This window comes from Aythya ferina (assembly GCF_964211825.1).
Source record: "Aythya ferina genome assembly, chromosome: 23".
Lineage (NCBI taxonomy): Eukaryota > Metazoa > Chordata > Aves > Anseriformes > Anatidae > Aythya > Aythya ferina.
The window spans coordinates 4,224,809-4,237,362 of NC_140321.1; the positions used below are offsets into that span (position 1 = coordinate 4,224,809).

General features: G+C 48.4%; 1 protein-coding gene across 15 annotated transcripts in view; it reads left to right on the forward strand.

The window, feature by feature from the left end:
- The window catches only part of TANC2 (tetratricopeptide repeat, ankyrin repeat and coiled-coil containing 2), a 280,392-nt gene that overhangs the window by 257,003 nt on the left and 10,835 nt on the right, over positions 1 to 12,554 (forward strand). For 13 of the 15 annotated variants that reach the window (XM_084496021.1, XM_084496023.1, XM_084496015.1 and 10 more), the window contains 7 exons: positions 2,557 to 2,690; positions 3,072 to 3,195; positions 7,039 to 7,214; positions 7,475 to 7,607; positions 8,139 to 8,168; positions 9,136 to 9,227; positions 10,882 to 11,028. In XM_084496021.1, coding sequence (XP_084352147.1) covers positions 2,557 to 2,690; positions 3,072 to 3,195; positions 7,039 to 7,214; positions 7,475 to 7,607; positions 8,139 to 8,168; positions 9,136 to 9,227; positions 10,882 to 11,028 — 836 coding nt within the window. The remainder of the gene's footprint in view (positions 1 to 2,556; positions 2,691 to 3,071; positions 3,196 to 7,038; positions 7,215 to 7,474; positions 7,608 to 8,138; positions 8,169 to 9,135; positions 9,228 to 10,881; positions 11,029 to 12,554) is intronic. The other 2 variants (XM_084496025.1, XM_084496018.1) reach the window with 1 other exon arrangement.

The window sequence follows — 12,554 nt, forward strand, 5'->3', positions numbered from 1 at the left end:
ATGGATTATTTACCCCTGGGACAAGGCTAATAGCAAAACCCAGCCCAAAAGTATCTGAGTCACTTGCAATAACTCCACCAGGGCTGGAGGTGCAAATGCAGCAAGAGCGACTACATCAGAAAGCGTTTGTCCTGCTGCCAGCCCGTGGAACAGACACACGCGCCATATAGGAGCCAGGAGCACGCTGCAATTTCATGATTCCTTCTCCAGATAAAGTTGTTGTGTTTGGTTTTTTATTTTTTTTTTCTTTAAGAAAACTGACACGCTTTGCACAACAGGCAGGGGCAGAATGTGCCTCAGCAAATCCCTTCCGCTTGTCTGACATCCTCCCCGGTGCAGGGGTGCACGTCCATGCCTGCAGCTTGTCTGGGGTTTCGTTGAGCTGGGACTTGAGAACTGCAGCAAGTCTTTTATGGCATTTATGCCAAGACTTTGTTATTACAGGATGAGTTGTTCTCATGGCACCAGTCCTCATAGAAGAGTTGCAACTTGAACATTGACGTTTTCCAGCTCTGGTGGCTGCTCCTTGGCTGGGCTTGGTGGATTCGTGTTCTTCACACTGGGCCATGAGCTCTCTGGCAGACAGTAGAACTTCAAACGTAACCGTTTCCATTTCTCTCATTTCCTCTATCACCTTCCCTTGACTTTTCCAGTCCTCTTTGGGCAGACGAAGGCAGCCCGGGGGAAGCCTTACCTTGGGCTGTGGGTTTTGTGGTGACTAGCAGCTCCTGCAGGCACATCAGAAACCATGAGGTGATGTCAGGAGCGGTCTGATAAGAGCACCTCAGGAGTGCTGGAAGGCCTAAATAAGCTGAACTTCTAGAAGTTTTCCTGAAACCATTTAATTGAGCTTTGGAGCTTGGACGGATGGACACAGCTGGCACCACAGGACGGGTTTGTATCGCAGCAGGCAGCGAGCCCAGGTTGTAAGCATGGGACCTTCCTGAAGCAGCTCGGTAGCACAGAAGCTTTTAAGCTTCTCTTGAGTTGGAGCTGTGAAGGACGGGCTGGAGCCACATACTCACGGCACTTGTTTGGACCCCAAGAAGTGAAGAACATCAAGGTACATCAATGCCAGTAGCCAGCAAAGCAGAGATGAAGAGGGGATGGCCTGGATCAAATCATCCTTTTCCTGTGAAGTCTTTTCCAAAGTACATTTCATGGTGAACACCGAAATACTGAGGTGACTTACAGTATCTTCATTGTTGCAACCATAAGTCATTTTGACGTGAAATACCTCAAATTAACCTGCAACATTTCAAGTGCAGGCAAGTTAGAAATAGAAGCCAAAAGCCCTGCATGCCGATCCCTCTGCCGTGAACATTAGACACAGTCCTCCTTCTATATTTGTAGCTTACGTTTAAAACCCACATGGAGCTGATTATAGATTTTGCAGTATGTTCTGCTTGTGGCAGGGAGATGATTTTTCTTTTAACTCTTGGTGTCTCAACTCCGAGAGAAGAAAACTCGACCATAATGTGGAACAGAATAGAGAATTAATTAAATCCCCCACCATTAACAGTGTTGCAGTTGGAAACCCATCAACACCTCGTAATCAGCCATCCCACAGAAATGTACTTCAAAGAAAAAAACAAGCTACGTCAGTTAGAAATAGACTCCCACCTTCTGCTCCAACTCCTACCAGAAGCAGCAGAGCCAGAGGAGCCGTGCTGAAGTGCACAGAAAGTTGGGGAGAGGAGGGAGGAACTGAAAAGTCTAAAATTAATACCAAAGACGAGCCAAAGGCAGGTCCTGCCCTTGGAACTATTTTCAGGCTGAAGGTGTCGTTCCTAACCCAACGGTACTGGGAGTTAGCAGAGCCTATTTTGACAGGGGGAGGGGTGTCAGGTGTTCCTTTTTCCCAGAGCACCTGGAATACTGAAGCTGAGGGGTAATTTGGGTTTTGCACAAAGACCCTTGCAGGTGGGATCGGTCCTGGTCAAAACAAGGGCTGGAATTGGGGTTGCGCCTCGAGAATGTGTGAGCACACACGTGCAGCTCTGGCTTTCTGGTTGTTTCAAAGGTGCACAGGTTAAAGTGGGATATTGCAAATAGAAATCCTCCATCTCAGGGATGCTGCTCTGTGCTAATTCTGACAGGGAAAAGCCCCAAAGCCCCCTGACTTCCCATGGCAGGCAGGAATCTGCCCGTGCCTCCAGCTCAGTCCCGCACTCCATCTACATCTACAGCTCTACATCTAAACATCTTTTAAAGGCCTCCAGGGATGGTGACTCCACCACTTCCCTGGGCAGCCCATTCCAGTGCCTAACGACCCTTTTGGTAAAGAAGTTCTTCCTAATACCCAACCTAAACCTCCCCTGGCTTTCACAAGGATCTCACGTAGTCAGGATCTTGGTGAAAATAGTCAAGGGCAGGTTGTGAAAGGTCTTGCCAAGCAGGCACGTAGCCAAAGATCTGTGTTTTCTCGAAAAAAGTTGCTCTGACCCGTCCCATTTTCTTGGTTTGTTTTTCCTCTTGGGGTGGGCAGGTGGGGATGTCTGGCGTTTTGGGCACCCTCACGTTGCTATCTGCTCACCCCTCTCCTCTCCCCTGCAGCTCTGACGGCGGCGGCGGGCCGAGGGAAGCTGGACGTCTGCCGGCTGCTCCTGGAGCAGGGCGCCGCCGTGGCACAGCCCAACCGGCGCGGGGTGGTCCCACTCTTCAGCGCGGTCAGACAGGGCCACTGGCAGGTGAGCTGACCTCGCACGGCTTCCAACCGACCCCTGATGAAGCAGAGAAGAAAACACAGCTCTTCTGGGGATTATAATAATGAAAAGAAGAGCTTTTGCCGTTTTAAACACCCCAAGCTCTTGCTTTCTGCAGACAGCTTTTGTTTATGTGCTGTGTTATCGCACCGTTTGGCACATGAACGGGATGCACTTGACTTAAAGGGTTTTTTTTCCCTTTACCTGTCTTGCTTCTTCCATGCCCTAACGCTGCAGCAGTAATCCCAGAGGGTGACACGCAACTTGGGGGTGCGATTTCAAGATGCGGGGATCCCCCTGCTCCTTCTCAGCCCTCATTTCTCTCCGGCAGCCTCTCTAGGTGTGTCCCCACTTTGTGTGTTGCAGATCGTAGATCTCTTACTCACCCACGGTGCTGATGTGAACATGGCAGACAAGCAGGGGCGGACGCCGCTGATGATGGCTGCATCCGAGGGACACCTGGGCACGGTGGAGTTCCTGCTTGCACAAGGTCAGTGCTTGGAAGCGTGGTGGAGACTGGCCACGGCGAGCCCTGCCGCTGTGTCGTGCACAGCTGGAGTTCGTAGTGTCAGGGGGGATCATGACCCCGTTGCTAGATGGGGCACTGGAAGAGGTTCTCAACACCTTATCTGGCTTTATGGAGAGCAAGGTTGGAGTAGGCAGAGTATTCATCTTGGCTATCCGCTTTGTTTTCTCTTGGATGCTCACAGCCTCAAAACACCACATTTGGGTTAGTAATTAACACGGCAGCGTAGGACAGGTGCTTTGAGCATTGAGTGAAGAATATGTTCTAGAACAATCAACAGGACAAAAATCAACAAGTGCTGCAACTGAACCACAAACACATGGACCAGACAAGTGAGAATCAACCCCGGGTCCAGGGTTTGGGGCACATTTTAACACTCCCATTTTTAGCACTAGTATTGTTACCCACAGTTTTGACACCTACATCAGCAGGAAGGTAAGGCCCTGACACGGGCAAGGATTTGGTATAGTGGGTGAAAACAATACAGGATTGTTTCAAAAATAGTCTGCCCTTCAGTCTTGCACTCACAGATTCACTTTGCTCGGTACTTTCAGTGTCTTATAACTCCTCTTCGCTACGAGTTACTCAGTCAACAAGAATGTCTTCCAATTTTACTCATTTCTGATGTAAATGTTTGAGGTGAGTCAGAACAACACAGTCTGCAACCTGTGCAAACATGATTATTACTTATTCTGTAGCTCCTTAGATCCTTTTTTTTTTTTTTTTGACTGATAGCCAATGTTTGGTTGGTTTGTTTGGGTAATTTTCCATTATTTTTGGCTAGACATAACATTTAATTCTTGTATCATTATTTGATATTTTTATTTCAGGTAAGATCCCTGTTTGGGAAAGGGATATTTTCTTCATATCGTAAGTGACTGTGTCTGATCTCATAGCCAAAACGCGAGACACTTGAACATTTTACATAGTAGTTGTAAAAACATTCTTTTTTTCCACTGTAGAATTGTCAGGCTTCCAAGTACAAGTTTCCCTCTGCCTGTCCATCCTGAGCCACAGGCCTGCAGGGTCCTTGCTGTTCAGGGCTGTAACCTGCAAAGGGATGTGACAAAGATCAGTTTGAGGCATTGAGTTTTCTATGAATTAATTCAATTAATTCTCCTCTGTTTTGCTTTAAGAAAAAAAAAAAAATCAAATTATGCTGTCTCTGGATGTTTGAGCTGTACCATGGCCCTCTTTGCACTTTGCCTGAATATGTGTAAAATGATTAAAATAAGTGAGTTTTGGCAAAGTTGAGAACTGTGCACGTTGATGAAGACTGGCTCAGTGGAAGACGAAGATAGCAGATAATCTGATCCTGGCTTTGGGTGGCCAACAAATGTGCGTAATGCTTCCCTGGCTGTTTGGACACCAAGGGCCCAAGAAGTCAAATCTGTGAAAATCTTTTCATTTGAAAAGGACCATCCTTCTAAATAGCTCAATAAACTCCGCTGAATATGCTCTAACACATGGTCCTGAAAAGTTAGCTCAAGCCTGGGCAGAGTACAGTGATATATGGTGGATTTTAATTAAAATGGCTTTGACAATCCTGCTCAATGTTTCATTAAAATCAAAGTGTGTGAATCATCAGCCATAAGCATTAATTAGTGTGTTGCAAAGCAAATCTCATTTGACTGTACTTGATTAACACAGTCAGCGTTTGTAAACACTTTTTATTAACAGAGTTGCAGTCATCAATCAATTTGAAATCCAAATTTCTGGAGGTACCTGTTGCTCTCACTTAGTGCCCAGAAGGAACGGACATGTGAACCCTGAATTAAAACTTCCCTGGCTGCAAATCTGCCAAAGCGGGTATTTGTACAAATCCATGTCAGACAAAGCAAATAGGTCTTGATAAGTGTTCACTTGGGAGAAACCTTGATTCTCAATCTCATTTCCCTGCAAAAACCCATCCTGGAAGCTGTTTTCCCCAGACAAAATCTTTCCCGCTGCAGCAGGGATCGGTCCCACGAGCTCACCTTAAGCCACTTGCCCTCCAAGCCATCACTTGTTTCACGTCCAACTGCCTTGGTCCTAAGGAGGCCGGAGACGCCCCGAGGAGCACGGGATGCCTGGTGGTGCAGTCACAGAGAGGTTCTGGGAGCCACAGCTGCAAAGGGACCTTGGCTCTTCTGTGATCATCGTGCCCCGCACGCACAGAAGCAGTGGTTTGGCATTTTTGAAGCAGTTTGCAGTGTCCTCTCATGGAGACCTTCGGCTTGCATTGCTGCCCTGAGACCCTGAAGTCTTCATGTGTCAGCCTGAGGTATGGTGGCCCTTCCACTGGACTGGGAAAAGAGTGGGAAGGCTGAGCAATGAGGAGGCTTTCCAGGCTTCCGTCTTTCTGCGGGACCTTTCTCACCTGCTCCAGAAGAGTCGGGAAAAAGCCACGGGAAGACTTTGACTGCAAGAAAGGAACAAATAAGAAGGGACGAAATGAGGTTTGTCCTCTTTTACTGAGCAGCAGGTGGCCTCATTTAGCTGAGGGTCGTCTCAAGAGCTTTCAGAGAGCTTCAGAAGGGTTCCTGGGTGCCACGTGGGGCACCATTAGAGGAGTTTGTCATAGATTTGAGCTGTCCTGCAGCCAGCGTCCCACCTCGGCACGCCAGATCACCCCAGCCACTTGCTTGCCACCCGCCTCGCTGGCCTCTGCACTGCCGTTTGGAGGCAAGCAGCAGGCAGGATGCCGTGGCTGTGCTGAAAGCTCTAGATGCAGCTTTCTGAACATTATCTCCAGCAAATATTCCTGTGTTCTGCTCCTCCGCAAACAAGAAGTTGTGCAAGCTGGAAGACATCGCAGCTCGCTATCGCCTTGGTAATGTGTGCTAACCAGGGGATGTGTCAGCTGGGATGAATGGGAAGGTTCAGGAAATTCACATTACTCCCCCACTTGCTAAGCTTTCTGGAGCCAGTGAAGAACACACGCTGGGTGGTTTCGAGTTTACCTGCAGGAGGAGAATACTGCAGCAGCAATTCAGCCCAGCCTGCTGGCAGGAGCATCCCGCAGGTAGCCACAATTCCTCGGAGGAGCAGAGCTGATACACATCTCTTCTGCACGCTCCAGAGCGAGAGCCCTGCCTGTGCCATGGCAACAGGACTTGTCTTCGTGCCACGAAGAGGAGTGTTCACTTAATGCTGCTGTGCAGATCTCGTATGCGCACCCATATGCCGTATGAAGCAACACTGACCCGTTGGTATGGCAGCGCGATTTCTTCATCCAAGAAAATGTCAAGTCCCCCTTTCCTTGGCTTGCAGTTGGCAGTAGTTTATCCCACAACGTTGTATTTATGTTGGGTAAAGTTCAGGGAGAAATACTGCTGGAAATTGTGTCGATTCGGGTAAAGGGGAGGGAGTGAGGAGGGGGAAATATGTGCCTTTTTAGAAGAAATAAGCTGAGTTGACTTAGTTCCCCTGGTACACTGCGGCCTGCTGAAACAGCAGAATGATCCTCATCCCTGACTCACACAGGCTGGAATGGGTTTAGATGAAAAACAGTTAAAAAGGAAGATTGATGTCTCAGATGAGGGATGTCAAATCTACCCTGCTGCTCAGAAGATGTTTGCCAGGACAGCCTACGGAGCCACATGTGAAAAAGTTTGCAGCTTGGCGTGAATAAACTCGCTTGCCACAGTTCCTATCAGCACATTTGAAGTAGTGATGGAGGGTGGGATACACGGTGGGAGAAATGTTAATAAAGTAATTAATAATCGTACACATAGCACTCTGAGCTGTCATTGCCATGTGGATGGTTCGTTGAATCCTACTGCTCAATGACAGAGCTCCCAGGTGAACTGACGCTTGTTCTTCCAGGTGCCTCCATCTCTCTGATGGACAAGGAGGGCTTGACGGCGCTCAGCTGGGCTTGCCTGAAGGGCCACCTGTCCGTGGTGCGTTCCCTGGTGGAGAACGGGGCTGCCACTGACCACGCCGATAAAAACGGACGCACCCCGCTGGACCTGGCTGCTTTTTACGGCGACGCGGAGGTGGTAAGTGGCCTGTGGTGCATGCAGAACAAAAAATGCTACAGAACGGTACAGCGCAGCTCGATGCAGCAACAAGCATCGTGCTTCCCCTCTGCACGTGCTTCCACAGGGGCAGTGCGTGAGAGGGATGAAAGCTCAGCCCCGCAGAGGTGGTTTTGGCACAAGCAGTGGAGCAGAGCAAGCTTTGGCTGCTCAGACTTCACACCAGCAGCACACTGAGGTCCCTCCCGGAGCAGAACTGACTGTCGCCTTTGCTGTTGCAGGTTCAGTTTCTGGTGGACCATGGGGCCATGATCGAGCACGTCGACTACAGCGGGATGCGGCCCCTCGACAGGGCGGTGGGGTGCCGCAACACCTCGGTGGTCGTCACCCTCCTGAAGAAAGGAGCGAAGATAGGTAGGGACCAGGGGCGGACGCGCTGTCGGCTCTGTACTCAGGCAGGACTCGGAGCAGGGGCTTCCTAGTGAGCAGAAACCTAACGCAGAGGTAGCCCCAGCCCCAGCTGCTGCTTCGTACACCGAAAGCAGCCGGCGAGTCATGACTGCCGTGACCTCTTGATTAAGTTGGGATTGTTTTTGCTGTCGTATTACTTAGAGAAAGTTAATAAACAACTGTTTCTTTGGCAAGGTCTTTCCTCCGGTAAAGCTTTTTCTATCTTTACTAGTCTGAGTCAACCAATGTACTATGTTCATGCATTGCTGTGAGCTGCTGCATTCACTTGCTCTGTGTATGCTTTCAGATTTTAGTGTTACCTGCACTGCGCCACACAGCTGCTCACGTTACGTTTTCCTGTGAAAGGGGATTTTGCTGGTGCATTGGCTTCTTTGCTGCCTGCCTCTCACAGCTGCTTTTTTCCTTTCTTTTTTTCACCTTCATCCATTTTTTCCCCTCTCTCCTACAACTTTTTGTTTTCTCCTTTCTTTGAAGGTTGTCAGACGTTACCGAGTCGCCCACGAGGTATATCTCATTGCTGTCAGCATCAGCCTCGATCTGATAGCTTTGTCAGCCTTGCTTTCTCCTGTTTGATTTAGCCTGCATGCGTCCCCAACACCTCTAATCTTTTAATTTACCTCACCTTCAAATAATTTTTTTAATGACTGTTGCAGAGAATAACTTGAACTCAAAAACTAACCCCCTGCCCCCAAAACGTACTGAATCTACTTACGCAGTGTTGTTGACTTATTCTTCCCCCACACTAATGAGTTGTCCCCAAATTTTTGCCGCCCCTGCCTCCCAAGTATCAGGCCTTGAGCTAACAACTGGCTCTGCACGGGTGGACCCTGCTCTGGCCAAAGCCAGACGCTGCTGTCCCGCAGCACTCACCTGCCCAGAGCCAAGGTTGTCCCCAGCCCAGCACGGATCCTTCGGCACAAGCCCTGCTGAGCCACGGCCTTGCCTTCGTTACATCCTCCAACTATTTGGATTTTCTGCTCTCGTATTTCACACCTTGCAAAGTTGGAAATCAAAATCCAATTAAAAGCAAAATGCCTACCGACAGTCAAACTGCAGATTTCCTAGGACACCATAGATATTTTAATTTACAAGTGCTCTTTACGTAACCGCTTTGATTTTCCTTTCAAACCCGGCTTAGTTCCCGACCACGCTGCCTTCCCCCCTCCCAGCTGGTTCTGCAAACAGCACTGCCCTCTCGTGGAAATGGCTCCCAGCATTTCCCTGATACGGTGGTGGTGGTGATTAGCCTTAGCCTTAATGACTACCAAGGAAAAACGTTGCAATGTGGATGACGTTCACTTAAGTGCGAGAGGAACTGTCAGCTCAATCCTTTGGAGCACTCTGCTCTTTGACCATGCCAAGTTGTTCTCTCCAGCAGAAATTCCCACCCCAGGATATTTTTTCCACCCAGCTTCCTACCACCCTTGCATTGTATGAGTTTTTTACCCATCATGCATCCTGTACACTACAGGTCCAGCAACATGGGCGATGGCAACCTCCAAACCAGACATCATGATCATCCTGTTGAGCAAGCTGATGGAAGAAGGAGACATGTTTTATAAGGTGAGAAGAGCTTTTTAAGAGAAAATGAAAAAATGACGCTTACAACAAACATTTCTACAAGGTTTTGGTCTTCCTTTGGTAGCTCAGTGAGTAACGCTGCTGCCTTAAGCCATGGCAAGTAAACAGTACTGCTAGAGGGATCCCACTTGTCGCAAACTGTTTGGTTTTGGTTAGTGGGGTTGGGGAAGGGGGTGGGGTTGATTGCCAAAATCTGTAACAAGGCTGAGGCACAGCCAAGTCTGTCTGTGTGCTGGCTTTCAGCCAACACTTCATTTCCTCCTTGGAAACACCAGGACCCAAGTGTTTTGCAGAGATCCTCGATGGCATTGCGTCAGATCTGGCAGTGTTGTCATTACCTAGCTGGCTCTCTGCTGTGAAGTGAGGCAACGAGACGGTATAGCCCAGGAAAACTAGTGAAAGAAAGTTTTCGTAATGAAAACAGATTGTCAGGACACAGATGGCTTTGTCATGTCCTTTAGCCCATGGGAGATGTTCCACCACTACAGTTAGAGTCTTTTTCACTCCGTGTTTATTTTAAGCCAATCTTTAAAACCTGGAGATTTGCACACACACACAAAAATGTGCAAGTACAACAATGATTCACTGTTAGGCTCCAAGGGTGAAGCAGAAAATATGCAAAGCTGGCATTGTAACTGGAGTTATCTGCCAGAGATACGTGATACAACTGAGAAACCTGAGTCTGAAAGGTTTTAAAGCTTACTGTTCGTAAGCTGCAAAATTTATGTCTGGGTCGTCGTGAATTGCACGCGTACTAGATCCCATTTTGCCCTCTTTCTTTCACCCTAGCTGCCATGGCTGCCCCCCTCCAGGGCGCAGATCATCCCATCCCAAAAATAGGTGCCCAAAATAGCAAGGCTGAGTCACCCTTTGAAGGTGACTGTTGCGTCCCAATAACTATAAAAGGAACCCAGTTGACAGCCCTAGAGGTAGACACCTAATTTCTAGACATCTAAAGTACAGGGAGATGAATCCCAATCCATTTGTCCAACTTCAGAGCCACATCGGTGCCGCGGTGCTGATCCTTGCTATTGCAGAGGCTTCTCAGAGCCCCAGGATCTCCACCCAAAGCCCAAAGCTTTGTATTTCTCACCCTCCCTAGTGCTTCTTAAGCTACTTCTTAAGGCATCATTAGCCTTAAATGATGTGAAATGCTCATTGCCAGAGACCAGCTCCTCAGCACGGCCCGTGGAGTCACGCTGCAAGTGCACACTGTGTGCTGCTGGGGCTTGCACAGGATCAGCCCCTGAGCTGTTAGCAGGGTGTGAAGGCTGCACCTTCCCATGGGAGGGATGTGGGGTCTTCTCCAGGAATGGGGGATGGATCACCCAGATCAAAAGACCATCTACCCAGACACCAGGTGGAGTTGTATCGAGTCCATTTAACAATTTCTGCTGTTTCCCACTGTAGCTTGACAACTCTGTGTGACGTGGGAGAGCTCAGTTTGCACAAAGCAGCTGCATTCCCTGATCAAATGTTCCCTTGGTCAAATGGTCTGGCTTTCCTTCCTAGAAAAGAACTAAATAGTGATGTCATGTTACCTTAACCACACAAAGCATTCTTGGGGCTGGCGAGTTCTCTGCGGTAAAGTAAACTCAACCAAAGAATGTGTTTTGACCCGTTCTCCTTCTATTAGAAAGGTAAAGTGAAAGAGGCTGCCCAGCGCTACCAGTACGCTCTCAAGAAGTTCCCCAGGGAAGGATTTGGAGAAGACCTGAAAACTTTCCGTGAGCTGAAGGTGTCGCTCCTTCTCAACCTCTCCCGATGTCGAAGGAAAATGAATGTAAGTCTCCCTGCTCTCCACGGCCTTATGAGCAAGCTGCCAGCTTCCTGCCTGTGCATAAAGACCTGTCCATCCTGTAATTGTGCTTTGACCTTTGGGATCTCCCCTCTGGGTAACCTGGTTGTCCTTCACAGCGCACTGCCATTTTATAATTCAAAAGAAGTAATGATTTAATATGCATTTCTGGTGATTAAAAATTCATTGCTATGTTTATAGCTTTTTGAATTTTTTATTACTCTCTTTTGATGATGATGTGAATTGGGGGTGGAGGCATTTTCCAGATTTCTAGGGCAGTGGTGAGGGAGGAGCCAGGAGATGTGCTCCTTTGAATACTAATTAATTTAAAATGAAGGAGCATATGCTTAGGGGGCTAGCACTTCCCCAGGGCAGTGACTCATCCAGAAACACCCCCACATCCTCCCTCTCCTCCCAGAACTGCCATATCACTGTCACTCTCCCTGCTCCAAACTAGCAGCATCTAGCAACAAACTTCTGCAACATGTCTGTTCTTCCAGCAGACAAGTGCCACCTCCCCCTTGCTCTGCGTTCAGAGACTTTCACCTCTACAACTTTTAAAGTCTCCGTAGGCTCAAAAAAGTGAAATCGTCCGCCAAGGCTATGAGCCGGCAATGATTACACTGGAAGGGAGGGTGGGATTTTGTGACACGTTCATTTTTTTTTTTTTAAGCTATGAAGGAGACAGATGAAAAGCAGTGGAAATAAAATCTTAACACTGGTGAACAAACAGCACAGTTTTCAGAAAAAGTGTGAATCTTTTCCTTAAACAAGCCAACTCCCTGCTAAGTCTGCACTTTAAGGACAAGATTCCCAGCTCACTGTTAGCAGGGGAATCCCAGGTGTTGTGATAGGGAATCTCAGGGGGCTGTAGTTGCTTCTGCAGTTTTTGCACCTATAAGGTAGACCGTAATGGTAGCTACCACTTGACTACAATTAGTTTAGTTTATCAGACAGTCTCTCTTCAGTATCTGCCTCTGAAGATACAAACAAAAGTATTTGCGTACACACGACTTACAAATTTTCCCCTTTAGATTCAGAAGCAAAAAACTTCTTACTGAAGACTTTTGCATACTTAAAACAAATTTCTATTAAACTGCAACGTGGCAGGTTATGGCACACGCCTGAGAATTTGACAAAATCACCCCAGGACGAGGCACGGTGCTGTTCTGTGGCCTTTTGAGCTTTGGAGGCGTTGCCTGGCCCTCCTCCATCTCCCGGTGGGAGTCCAAGCGGAGGCAGTGCCAGGTAGCTGCCACCCCCGTAGCACCCAGGGAGCTGCAGGCAGTGCAGTCCTCGCTGCAATTCGTCTCTTCCTACAGCAGACACCGCAGTTTGCTCGGATGAATCACTCCGAGAGCTGTTCCAGGCAGGGTGTCCAGACAGCAAACTCCATCATGGGCACCTTAGGGGAGATTAAACCTCACCCGGGGTTTTGCTGGGTTATGGATGACCTTACTTGTTCCTGCACGGCTGCTCGGTGCAGGCCTAGTGGCCATGGTGCGCTCATA